Source organism: Sinocyclocheilus anshuiensis, unplaced genomic scaffold (genome assembly GCF_001515605.1).
Source record: "Sinocyclocheilus anshuiensis isolate Anshui unplaced genomic scaffold, SAMN03320099.WGS_v1.1 scaffold1319, whole genome shotgun sequence".
In the NCBI taxonomy this organism is placed as follows: domain Eukaryota; kingdom Metazoa; phylum Chordata; class Actinopteri; order Cypriniformes; family Cyprinidae; genus Sinocyclocheilus; species Sinocyclocheilus anshuiensis.
In genome coordinates this window covers 59,735-74,057 of record NW_015539910.1, presented here as the reverse complement: position 1 = coordinate 74,057, position 14,323 = coordinate 59,735, and the positions used below count along the sequence as shown (strand labels likewise).

The 14,323-nt window shown below is 37.7% G+C and overlaps 1 protein-coding gene across 4 annotated transcripts in view; it reads right to left on the bottom strand.

Moving 5' to 3' along the window:
• LOC107686368 (junctional protein associated with coronary artery disease-like) overlaps positions 1–14,323 on the bottom strand; it is a 53,366-nt gene that overhangs the window by 8,203 nt on the left and 30,840 nt on the right. The window contains exons 2-3 of one of the 4 annotated variants that reach the window (XM_016483329.1): positions 13,607–13,684; positions 1,407–1,880 (exon numbers count right to left, since the gene is read on the bottom strand). In XM_016483329.1, the coding sequence (XP_016338815.1) occupies positions 1,407–1,759 (353 nt within the window). In that variant the 5' untranslated portion in view covers positions 1,760–1,880; positions 13,607–13,684. Of the gene's footprint in view, positions 1–1,406; positions 1,881–11,536; positions 11,635–13,606; positions 13,685–14,323 lie in introns of those variants that run through there. The other 3 variants (XM_016483332.1, XM_016483330.1, XM_016483331.1) reach the window with 3 other exon arrangements.

Sequence of the window (14,323 nt, the reverse complement as noted above, 5' to 3'; positions counted from 1 at the left end):
ATTGTGCATAATAATATATGACAAATTGCATATACTTGATTGTAAATAGATTAAAATAGCAACTTTCCAAAGGGAGGAGAAAATGCTTCCCACATATTGTCCAAATCTTTTGATGTTGATATCAAATGTCATGCATATAATCAAACTCATTGAAATGTATGTATTTGTCACTTAGTGTATTGGACAGATGTCAACACTGACTTTTTGCTTTTTTACTTTTTCCATTTGCTTGTGTATAATACTTCATATCCTGGGTCCTGAAGCAAAGATATGAACCACTGAATTAGGTAAGACAACAAAAACTGGATAATAATCAACATATTTGTGTTTAAATCCCATTATGCAAGCACACAGGTAACATCACACAAACACTAAACGGGGAAAAAGTATGCTGACAGTGTTGTCAACAAAGCAGAGCACCTCAAAGGGCCCAATAAATTGGGAGGCTTTAATGGTGCAAAAAAGAAAAAAAAAAAAGATAAATGAGCATTTTCTCTTAAGCAGGAACACGACTAGCTTGTGTGGTGCAAACCATTGAGTCAGCACTGAAGGTCTGTTCTCTCATCCAATATCTTGGCAGCAGAGAGCATATGATCTGCATGTTAAACAATCCTGACTATCTATCTATCTATCTATTGAAAATTCATGGCACAAGGACATTATGACTTACTGATCAACATAAAGAAAAAATGAAAAATGAAACGTTCTCATGTAACCTTTTTTAAAGCAAATTAATCTCTGAAGCTGCTCTGCGACAATATGACTGGCAAATGCAGATATTCAAATTTATATTCATCATGTTTTATTAATAATGGTGTTATGTAAGAGATTGTTATAAGGAATGGAATATTTATCTGACAAAGGGCTCATGGGACATGTAGTTTACTGCTGCCTCTGCCTGCAGAACTAAGCATGCTCAGTAGGGGGTGCTGCGGGCTTTCTGACAACATTTGTGTTTATTCCACTACGGTCCCGTGTGAAATAAGAGGAAATAAAAACCGCACTGCAAAATCTACTAAACATAGTTAATGAATTCATCGGGCACAGGAGGAGTGAGGTAGGAGAGAGTGCAGGGAAATGAGTGAGACGGAGGAAGCGGAGTACATGAAAATGTAGGAAGTACAAAGATTTCAGAGGATGAGAGAAAGTGCAAACAAAAAATAAAAAATGGAGAGAGAAAGGCGACAGGGGAGGGATAAAAAAAGGAAAAGGCAAAAACTGGGATCTGTCCTGGTGCGAAAGGGAAGTCCTTGACAGCTCCTACCTTTACATAACACTCTTCATCATGCAAGACAGCTTAAACCTCAGATCAAAGGGACGAATGAAAAAGAGGGAAAGACAGCAGCAATACAAGAGTGTGGGGCAGAAGATGAAGAGGTCAAAAACAACTCATCAGCACAACTTACCCACTGTCCATGGCCAGGCTATCTTCTGGTAAACGTCCATCTCTTAGGTTACCGTTGTCCACGTCTTGTGTCCTCTGCTTTCTGACCCTGATCTCGGTGTCACCGGGGAATCCCCTGGCAGGAGCTTGTCTGATGCCTCCGCCGCTGTAAACATGGTCCCCCTCATAGCCATTCACGCCACTGTGTCCTTTACGCTTCTCAGCGATTTCACACTGGCTGTCGCTTCGCGTCGGCAGACATTTCTCATAGGTTGCGGGGTGGGGGGAAGACGAATGTGAGACAGGGACATTGTTGCTGTTCCTTTGAGGGACTTTGTATCCATGAGAGATGAGAAGGTCTTCCACGCTGTACATGGCTAAGCGGTGTGTTTTTGCTTTTAGTGGTGTGTGTGTGTGTCTGTGTGAGTGTCAGCTGAATTCCGCTCCTAGTCCAGATGAGGCAAGCTCATGAACAGCTGCACAGGAGAGGCCATCGCTGTGAAAGGAAACAAGACAGAGGGGAGGGAGAGAGAGAAAGAGAGAGAGAGACACAGATGAAGTTAAAATGATTCTCTCTTACAGTCTTTTTCATAAGAGGATTGCTGCTCACAGCCAAAACAAAACGAGAGAACCACGAGAGAAACAATTCCGGTCTGTCTATCCACTGATCCAGTCTTCTCTTCTCCCATCTGCCCTCTCTTCTCCTCTTTCCTCTGTTCTCCATCCAGAAAGGAAAATCTCTCCAGATAACTGACTATCTCACGCTCAGATACTTCATAATACCTAGGTGTGGAATGTTGTGAAAAAAACTCAAGCCACAATCCAGACTTTAGCAAACAACTAGTAGTTATAAAGCCTCTGATGACTATATGATGAATAAAATGACAATTAGTAATGTAATTGATTAAAAACATATACCTCAGTAAATTCTAATATGTAATTAGTTGAAGTATCTCCAAAGCAGTTTGTTTGGATATTTGATTCTGTGTGAATTTTTGAATCTACAAGGATAGAAATCTTGAAATCACTTACAATTTGGACAGAACTGGCCCTTGAAGGAAAACAGGTTAATAAAATTATTAAATAATGTCTTAATGAATATCTAAATGCAAAAAGTATGAAGTGTGTGTGAAGTGTGAGTGTTATGTTTTTGGTTAAGGGTCGGAAATAATCAACTACATTGCTAAAAAATCCATATGTGAGTGTGACCCTGGACCACAAAACCAGTCATCAGGGTCAATTTTTTGAAATTGAGATTTATACACCATCTGAAAGCTGCATAAATAAGCTTTCCATTGATGTATGGTTAGGATAGGACAATATTTGGCCAAGATACAACTATTTGAAAATCTGGAATCTGAGGGTGCAAAAAAATCAAAATACTGAGAAAATCGCCTTTAAAGTTGTCCAAATGAAGTTCTTAGAAATGCATATTACTAATCAAAAATTAAGTTTTGATATATTTACGGTAGGAAATATTTGAGGCATAAAAGATAAATCGATAATTTTGACCCATACAATGTTTTTTTGGCTATTGCTAAAAATATACCCAAGCGATTTAAGATTGGTTTTGTGGTCCAGGGTCACATATTACAATGATGGTAATTCAGAGAGTGATGAAACATAATCTCATAGATCAGCATTATTTGTGAACATGCAACAGAATAAACAACCTGATTTCATGGCAATTCCTACATATTATGAGTGAGGTTGTACGAATTCGTATGAATTATCCACCTGTGAAAAATCGTAAGTATTTTACAATACGTATAGTGTAGCAAGCAACAAAAACAAAACCTGCCTTGAAAAGACAGAAATGGAACTGTCTGAGCAAGACTAAGGAAAAAGAGGTTACCTAACCTGCTCTGAACTCACACACACACACACACACACACACACACACACACTCAGAGAGAGAAGGACAAAACAAAATTGCCTGCAATCTCCCACCATTATAAGTATTACAGTTATTTCTTTGATCTGTTTAGGGTAAAGTCCAAACTAAAGCTTAGACTTCCACAATACCTAAATGTTCTCCCTGCTCTGCAAGCTGAATGATTCTGTAATCTCCCTAAAACAAGCTAAAGCAGAATCTTTTATGGAAAAATACATGATTATTTCATTACAAAAGAATCAATGCACAATTATCAACACCCACAACTTTGCTCAAATGAATTTTTAATTTCAGCATGACTTATTATTATAATTTTTTTTAATCTTAGTTTCAAATAAACCTTATAATAGTTACTTAAATACCAGGAAGTACATCAAAAGATTAGGTCAGGCTGGTAGGGTACACCATTCATTTAAATGAACAGCTCTTTCACAGAATGCCAGAACGCAAATATGATTTTCTCAAACCCATTAGTGCTGGAGGATCGACTTTTGAAAGTGAAACAGGTAACAAATGAGGTGACAGCTTACATGTTGGTGAGAAGTCACGGGTTGAGATTTTACTGATGGCATTGAACGTTCACATGATGAAACAAATGCATAAATATTTTCACGCCACTATATTTACTGAAAAAGCGAAGTAGGAAAAAAGCGTCTCAGGTTACTTTTTTTATTTTTTATTTATTGATTGACAGCTCTCCTGTCCTCATGTTGAGAGAAATCAGAAGATGTTAATGTAGTTCTAAAATAAATATGAATATGCATTAATTAATCTCTCACAAAAAAAAACACAGATTCAGTATTCCTCAAAATGACTGCGATCCCCACGAGCTCACTCCCTTCCGTGCCTCAGCAGCGGCGGGTGCTGAATCGTGGGAAGCAGATGGCTGCCCCTCTTTCCTCGAAAAAAAAAGAGACAAACGAGAGCGGAGCTTTTCCCTTGGAAAAAACGCTCGCAGTGCACGCCGATTGCCCCCTCGGAGGCATCGCGTGCGTGCTCTTCGCCCAAACAAATAACGCATAGATCGTGTGTGTCATCAGATGTTAAACAACGTCAACACTGATGCACACATCCTTAAACGCTTTGCTAGTGCTCGCCATAATGAGATGAATAGAGATCGCTCTTACCACAGAAATGCACGCTTCAAACAAAACAGTCAATGAAGACGAAGAAGAGAATGATGTGTGCTCCCAGCGCCTATTTATACTATAGTCGCACCGGTAGTGACTTCATGGCTGTCGCCGGCCAACGAGTTGGTGTTTTTTCAATGTATGCTTCAGACACGGGTCACGACGAGGCGTTCCCCATAGCGACCCCTAGAGGACGCAGTTCGAAGTTCCCATGAAAGGGAACCGTCATGTCTGTTTTGATCTAAATGATGTTTGTCAGAAGTAGAAGGAAGCAGTTAGCAGAAGTATGACTTTCACATTTTCACACTTTCCAACCCAGATACTCCAGACTGATCCACATTCACCATTAAAGGCCCTTGGAGACAACTTCCGCTCACAGCATCATCTAGCACACACAGAGGTCAGAAGAAGCACCAAAAATAATGCCAACTTTTTTCTTTCCTGGTCTAGCTCTTCATGTCTCCTCTTGCAGACACTCGCACAGAAAAATTCAGCACAAACAAAAAACGAGGGAGGTATATTTCCCATCTGTACTGCCACAGGGAAAACCCTTAATGGGAGTTTTATCAGTGCCATCCATTATCATTAGCTATGTCTTTCAGAAATAATTCAGAGTCCAACTGCAAATACACACATGCATATTTGAGCCCCACAATTTAGGAAAAATCTGACCAACGCATACTGCATATTAAGGTCCAAATATCATATTAAAAAAGGGAAAAGGGAAACGTTTGTTTAATAACATGGATGGATAACATGATCATTAGGTTTTACACAAACTTGCGTGGTTCATGTCAGCTGATGTGCTGCTGTCATTAAAGTCCCCATGAAAACAAAATTCTTATTTTTATGGACTATTGCAGTGTTTATTATAAATCATTTATTTGTGCACATCATTATTTTTAAATGAACGTGTCATCGTAATCTTTAATTAAAAACTTCCCTTCGTCCTTGCAATAACATCCCTCCTCTCCAGCAACCTGCATTTACGTCACAACAGGAAAGGTAATTGCAATTTCCGTTGCATGCAAAATAGGACAAACCAACCTCTAAAATATTAAAAAATTCATTTCGACTGTTCAAATTAAATTCTACAGTACTTTTTACTCAAATTATTTGATAATATAACATGTCAAAAAAAATGTGGGTCTCATTATTTGCATTATTTGCCTCTTCATCCCATAGCAACATAACAAAATTCAAAAGCCTAAGACTTGGGCAAAAAGTGGAAACGATTCAAGCCAGGTCCATGGAGACTTTAAATGGCATAGAAATGTCTGTCTGCTTCAGAGCACAGCTGAAGTTTTAGCAATGACAAACTGCCTCTTAAAGCACGAGTAAATTCATAAAATTGGAGATACATGATCTAGACTACTTTGCTTTTTTTTTATTAATGACCTGCTTTATGGCTAACATATGTCGCAAGCTAAAAATTAACAATCGCAAGGCAGACACGTGATGTCATAAGGTTTTCTGAGCCAAAACACCACGATAACAGTGAATCATTCGATTCAACTCAGATATCAAGAACTTTAGATTTCTTTTTCCAGCAATAAATGATGAGGACCACCTCTTTGTGCTATTCATTTCCTGTAAAATCCTTTATTCGCAGCTAAATGCTAAAGATATAACCCATAAAGGCCTTCAGACGAGACTGAACTCTTTTCCTCGATTGACTGTAAGGTATGCCTGTGGAGCCAGCACTGCCTTCCTTCATAAATGAATCACACATTTTTAGATCTGGCCCGCCTCGCGCCCCCCCTCACCAGCAGGCCTGCGGAGCCCAGAGCTGCCACCATGACAGTTTGGTGTCAACTCTTTATTCTTAGACTTAGTCAGATTTGTGGTATGTGTTTGTGAAAGAAAAAAAGACCAAAAGAGCCTAATGAAAAGACACAGCATTTTTTTTCACTCAAAAGTTATTGTGCAAAAGTGTAATTAAGATTTACACCAAACCTAAAGTCCCTTAACTTGGAATTGACCGGACAGTGAAGTGAAGAAAAGTGAAGAGCCGGAGGAATGTCATTTCATAGGTGGAGCGAGTCATAACATTTTGATGAAGTATTACAAAGACAACATTTTGTTTTCTTTCAAATAACGTGAACCAATGAATCGTGCATAATAAGACCAGGAACATGCATTAGAGAGTAAATAAGGTCAGTTTTGATTTCACGTTGACAGAACAACTGCGACGAAGCTCATGATGAATGACCTCATCAGACTAATGTCTCCTCACAGATTGTCTAATAACTGCCATAAACATGCACGTAATGGCCGAAGCAATATTAAGCCTGAAAGCACAGCCACTGTACCATGACACGGCATCATCTCTTTCACGGAGTCGAATGTAAACAGGGATTCTGAGTGTCCATGGTTAACCAAAAAACAAGCTTTATAACAAACAATACAATGTCCACCCTGTCCTATAAAAAGGTATTTCAGAGCCTCACCTCTTCATTGTTCAGTCCATCCACATGGAACTCGCCGTCCCTTAACAGGCACATATTCACACTTGTACAACAGGCTCTTCATCGTAAACAATGTGACATTACCACTGTTGACCTCTGCTTCCTGAGGATGTGCACATTTCAAGGGATGGGGCGTAGGGATTGAACAAGCCTGTCAACCAGACACTGATACTAAGAGGACAGAGCCAAAACAGAGGGAAAAGCTTTTGGAGTCTAGATATCATCACTCTGCCAGTCATAACTCATAGGCCTTCAGAATTTTACTTTGGTTCTAAACAAGTAGTCTGGCAACATCTACATGGTTTGTCCCCATCTCAGGTTGGCCCATTCATTTATCCTTCTTATAGTGCCTCTTGTTCTCTGCTACAAACCAATATATAAGCAAACCAGTATATAAGATTATATAATCTTACAGGCTACGTACAGTATGAAAAGGAAACATATCTCTGAAGTGGGTTTCCTCTAGAGTGGACATATTTTTAGAGTGGAAATATATTTAGTCTAAGTTAGGCTTAAGTTTGGGTCAACAGTAATACTGTATAAAAATGTGCTGGTCCTTTACATTTACAATTAATAAATATATAGTATTTAATAGAACAGTACACGTACAGCACATTACCATTCAAAAGTTTGAGGTCAATACAATTTCTTTATAAAGGAACTAATACTTTCACTCAGCAACAAGAATATATTCAATTGATAATAAATGGCAGTAAAGACTTTTACATTGTTATAAAATATATTACTGCTTTTATTGTATTTTGGCCAAATAAATGCAGCCTTGATAAGCATATAAACAGTAAAAAAGCATTACAGTCCTCAAACTTTTAACTGGTAATGTAACAATATAGAAGAAAAAACAAGCAGTTTGTCATACAGCAGTCAACAATATTATTAGCACCACAATACTGATTTTAAGAGTACGTTTTAAGAGCAGTACAGGAGGTCATGCAGATGTACTGTCTATGAATAATAGAGGAACTGAAGAAAGATGTATTTAAAGTTAATTTAGTGTTCACAGATGATGTCAGTGCTTTCGGATGTTTTCTGAAGGGTGTGATGGTCATAGCTGCCGTCAAATTATTCATACCTCTATTTTTACACGTGATAGACCTAAGCTGCATCTTTTGAGGAAAAACACATTAACCAGCTCTTGTTTTGTTTGAGCTGTGCTGTGGCCATGGAGATGGCCATTTAGCTTTCTTTGAAAAGCGAGTTTTCAAACAATAGACTACAAGTATGGTGTCATCGGTGACACTAAAGAAATGCTTTCAAAGTCTGGTAATTCAACTGGCAGGAGGACCAGAGGATCATCAAAGCAGGAAGTAATGCTTTTCCAGGCTGGGACTAACCACAGTGCCAAACCTACAGTACAGTTCACAGTTCTCCATGTGTTTCATAATTTCATAATTTACAAAAAGAATACAGAGCTTATTTACAACAGACTGTGTAAAATCTAAATCCACATGCCATCTTAATAAAATTTCTTTGATCAGATTTAAAACAGTTTCCTGAAGAAATTAGATTATTGGGCCATGCTGGGTAAGTTTATTTGCTCGTCATTTAAACCTAACTAAACATTTAAAAGCATAAGCTGCCATTTTTCTTCTCCTAATCCTGAAATGTGTTAGCTCAAAATGGGATCTTTGTATCAATGCGTGAATGCACTTTCAAGGTCAACTGCTTCTCTGTGTCTTGTGCTAGTAATGTGGCAATTTAAACTGAACAGAATGGTCAGGACTTGAATGACCAATAAAACAAATCAAAATGTATCTGTCTATTAAAATATATGCCTGTGACTGTCACTAATGGGTGATATTTTTCAATGTCATTTGAGACATTCATGATTTGTACCCCAATCTTTTTGGTTTATGACAGGAAACACAAAGGCCTTGAGGAAGACGATCCAACAAGAATGTATTATAACAATTTATCCGTGAGGAAAAAATGGTTGTGTTAGGCCATATAGCACGTTAAATGATATGACCAAGGACATCTACAAATGCATGCTTAAAAAAAGCAATAATCAAACACAGAAAACAACTTACAAAAATATTTTCTTAACACACTGACAATAAGTATAAGACTTACAACAGGGTTCCAAATGAACTAACCCGCATGGCTGTACATAATTAGAGTAAGGAGACTTGACTTACAGAGAGATGACAGTGACAAGGTTTATCAGTTAAAAACACTCTGATCAAAGGACTGGCATACATAAGCATTCTGCTAATTACGCTCTTATCCTGCCAAAGAATATGATCTCAAATGAAGGGGAAGAAGCTTAGAGACGATTCAACAAACAGCACTGTGTTAAGAGCACAGACAGGAAAACTTTGTGACTACAGGTGGTAAAATAATAACCTACAATTTAGTATTTACAAATAAACAAAGTAACAACACATAATATGCAGTGCTCATGCCCTTCAAACCTTGAAGGTTGCAGTTATAATCAAGGGGGAAAAAAAAGGTGACCAGTGATCCTTATCGGTTTCTATTCCTCCCCTGAGCTTAATCATCTCTGGCTAATGCATTTGACCAGAATAATCCATACAGGAGCATATAGGAAAGTTCAGCAGTCCATCTGTTTTCCATATGAGTTTAAGGCCTCTAATGTATGAGTTCATCATACGCAAGGGCTATATACCAATCCTTTACCCTGCATGTCTTTTAATTACCATTTGGCTGCTATTTCATTGCACTGTTTCATCTGCAGATGGTTGTACTTTGCTTGTTAAATGTTTATCACAACCAAAAAGCTTCTGATCTTAAAGCAATTAAATTGTTGGTCCACCATCTTTCATTACTATGCAATATATAAGGAATTTGTGGGGGAACGCTCTTCGTTTATATATTATTGCAGCCAAGTGTCAACCAATATGTACAGTATAAACTCATACTACTGTTTGATTCATGTAGTTTAGTAATATATAGAACTTAGTTTTTGATTAATTGTCCTGAGGTGAAGTTTCTAAAAAAAAAGTATTTCTATATGTGGTCAAGCATTCCAATAATAATAATAATAATAATAATAAATGTGTCAGGAGTTCTTTTTCCGTGTTTTGTTTCCAATACCCTGTAGGCAAGAATTGAAAAAAAACTTACATTGATGTTATCTATTCTCTGAATGAGCAATGGCCAAATATTTACAACGAAATAAATGTGAAATCATTCACGATCTGCAGATGAACCTATGCAATGATTTGCACTATGCTAATACAAAGGAGATTGTGAAAATATTCTGTTTTCTGAATGAGACACCTCTATTCATGAATCTCTATTATGGAGGACTTGCACACTCTATGGATGTTCACAAATGAAACTACACTTTAAAATTAAAACACCACACCACTGCAAAGGGCCAAACGTTCCACTGAAATTACTATCTAATACATCTGAATGACTAACTGGGCAGGTTTTTTAGGCTAGGAAAGAATAATGTCATCAGTCTGCTCTGTAATGAACAGCCCTCACCACTTAATTCATTCAAAATTCCCTTTTGTGACCAACTGCATGTGTGCACCAGCGGTATCAGCACATTTCCACATTTCCAGGAAACAGACTCCAGTCTTTCTCCACGTACCACTAGATAAGTGATGCTCTATGATTCAGCTCTCTTCCTCTTTTGTCCTTCCGTTGCCCTCTTGTTTCTTTAGACTTAAGGAATACTTAAGTAGACAGCTTTGAATGTACATGTTCCTAGTTCCGTGCTACTTGGTGAAGATAAAGTTGTGTAAAAAAAATATCTTTAGTGGTCATCCGGTATGCATTTTTCAATGGATGAAACAATAACTAGAGAGTGGTAGAATGTTGATATACATGAAATGTAGGCTAAAGGCACGTTCACACCAAGGACAATAACTATAACGATAACTATTACTATTTTAATTGTTGTAATTATCAGACATCCACATCATAGCTATAACAATAATAACACAGTGAAATGATAATGGAATCACTTTTAGAAAGATTTTTGATGATAAAAAACATTGTCAGCCAATCAGAATCCACCAAACAATAACATGCATTGGTGTGGTTATATTATCATTATCTTTCTAGTTTCTAGTTATGTATTTTAGTCTACCGCCAATCTTTCACCTAAATTACACTACTGTTTGAACATTTGATCTTTCTGGCCTCAACGTGACCTATTCACATTTTTTATTGTGAGTGACCATTTGTTTTGTTTCTTCACCTTTTACAACAGCTTCCAACGTCCACAGCTTTAAATAACCACAAAATTCTTGCTTTTGAAAACAAAAATTTGTTTCTTCACCTTTTACAACAGCTTCCAACGTCCACAGCTTTAAATAACCACAAAATTCTTGCTTTTGAAAACAAAAATTTGTTTCTTCACCTTTTACAACAGCTTCCAACGTCCACAGCTTTAAATAACCACAACATTCTTGCTTTTGAAAACAGAAATCTGTAAACCACATCAGGACAGACCTGCTTCAATAGTTCCTTTCCAACAGCCTCTAAAAAGGACCTTGGCAATAAAAAGGCCTGTTATACATTGTACCAATTCCATTCCGATCAAAAAACAACGCTTCACACAAATAACAGCTTATTCTAACCCAGACTCTTCTAGCATCTACACAAGTCAAGGTCAAAAGCAGCTCTACTGTTGAACAGTAGCTTCCCAATTGAGTGGAGTTACCATCCGGCGCAGAGTTGTTGACCTCGCACCTCACTCTTTGCATCCCGCGAACTCACACAGGTCGCTTCCTCTGCACGAGAGGCACATGCCCTTTGATGTCACTATTCAACCGGTGTCAACACAACAGGAGGCTGTTTGTCTGAACAGTTTAACAACAACTGCTGACACAACCAATAGAAGCTGCCTGATCTCCATTCACATTTAGGCCATAAGTGCATTGTCTTCAGGAATGTCAACTTCATCTTGCCACACAAGTTGTCTTATTGCCCCCAGTCAACTCGGCAACTTTTTATTTTTAAACTTTTTTTGTAACATCTAGGCTGTGTGCTATAGCCTATAATAAAGTTTCAAATAATGACAATACTTGTATTTTTGATGTTCCTAACAAATAACTTCCGCTAGTTGCTATGCTACCTCCTGACAAATGCAATTTGCGTTGGCAAATGTCTATTTTTACCGCCAATAATGTAGCCATGCCCCTTTTCAGCGCTGCGTTTGTTGTCTTCTGTGGTCCGGTTTGCATTTCCACAGCATGAAGGTAAGATTTTATGAATTTATGAATGAACTTTTCGTTTTAAGACCTTCCCATCTACTGACATTTATGACATCCACTTCAAACATTACAATGTTTATGATAGCTTTCGTTATAATTCTACAATAAATAAATCAACTTCTCCATTTTGCTGTAGAAATAAACAAAGCTACCCTTACGAAAAAGAAGTTTATTCAAGTGTGCTATTAGTATACTTCTTTTAAACTAAAAAATGGAAAGTATACTTTTAGTCTACTTTTTATGTACTTCTCAGAAATGGGCTTTATGTACTTCTCAGAAATATACTTGATATTTAAGTATACTTAGAAAAAGTCTAAATATATTCTAGCTATAATTGTGCTCCTAGAATCCGTGTTTTCATTGTTATACTGTAGGGGGCGCTAGTAAACATCTTCTGTACAGAATTTCCAAAAAACACAAGTGAAGAAGAAACCGAAACAACAGATGCTTCCACATGTATTCTAACACGATCATCAGACATAAAACAGTATCAAAACTATGTAACATTATGGAATAAAATGTCGACCAATGAAGAGGTAATAATAATAGTACACTTACAAGTATACTACTAGTACACTGATATTTGTATACTTACTACATAAAGTATACTTAAAATATACTTGAACTTTACTGAAGTATACTTACTAAAATAAACTTGAAGTATACTACTTTTTGGTAAGGGTAGCTACCGCAAAAACGGAAGTTCAGAGACAAAAATTCTAAAGTTGGCTCGTGTTTGTTTCTCTGGCGCATCAAGTCTAACTTTTATGGTTATTAAAAAGTTTGAAAACAGTTAAAACCTGTTAATATGTAAAATATGTACTAGATATAGGAGGTTAGAAAACACCCCATAACCCCACATGTTATTTTTGGATTACACAAACCACACTAAATAAATGGTGTGCTTGTATAGTGAAACATGAATGTTTGAAGCAATAAAAAATAAAAACAGTTGTTATTAGCTGTAGATTTGAGCACTTTTGTAATAGGATACAGTGAATACATGTGCACATAACTTGACATCAAAGTTATAATGGCATATTATGTGAAGCTCATCCCTCCTCTGCACTACAATCTGCTCATTTCACCCTTTACCTCGCTAATGTAACACACATCTTGCGCACTGCGCCCGACCCCTTAGCACACAATTCACAGACAAGCAGCAAGCCGTCTGCCTTCTGAAGTATTTTTTCCACAGCGGAAAGCAACAAATTAGCTGATAATCATCAATGCAATTCGTCTCAGTCCTCAATATCATTCCAGCGGTATCCGCGGTCATTTATACGGTAATAGATGCAGGGACATTAGCCTACGGGACGATAGATGCAGGAGCCCGTTATCTCGCAAGTTCATCCCTTATGAGATGCTTCATCCCCTGCGTTCATTGAACGGGTCAGTGTTGCTAACGTCAGCAGCTGAAATCGCCTTTAATTCTGCAGGGTCTACAAGACAGCCTCGTCAACGAGCCTATTTTCTCACATGTTCATATATTTCGGTAAAATGTAACGTCCACGTACCTGAGATGTGCTCTTTTCGTGGTCCGTGTTTAGTTCGTGATGTAGCGTGTTGTTGAATCCGCACTGTGCTGAGCATATCTGAGGGAAAGGTGCAGAGGAGCGGGAGAATTCAGCTCAAATGTGTCTTGTGTGGGTCGGCTGGCGAGGGGAATGGTTCCTCCCAGCGTGTGGGTAAACTTTACGGACGAGACTGTAACATACCCCACCCACCCCATCCCATTCCACTATTCCACAAACCCATACTGGCTCATGCTGGACTGGACATATGATCTTTGAGGACTACAACTGTTGAATAATGTTGAAAAAGCAAACAAACATCTAAATATACTAGATCACTTTTTTTTTTTTTACCCAGCTGAAGAAAAAAATGATTCAAGCAGCTCTTTGCAAGTAAATGGTGAATTTTTTAATACGGACGAGACTGTAACATACCCCACCCACCCCATCCCATTCCACTAATACACAAACCCATACTGACTTATTCATGCTGGGCTGAACATATGATCTTTGATAAAACGGTTGAATAACGTTGAAAAAGCGTAAACAAACATCTAAATTTACTAGATCACTTTTTTTTTTAATCCAGAATAAAATATGCTTCAACCAGATAAAGGGTGTTACTCTTCAAGCTGGGCGGCATACTAAAACCAGCCTTGGAGTTGGAGACGGTTTAAAGGTTTTTAGTAGGAGATACACTTTGGATTAATAATATATTAA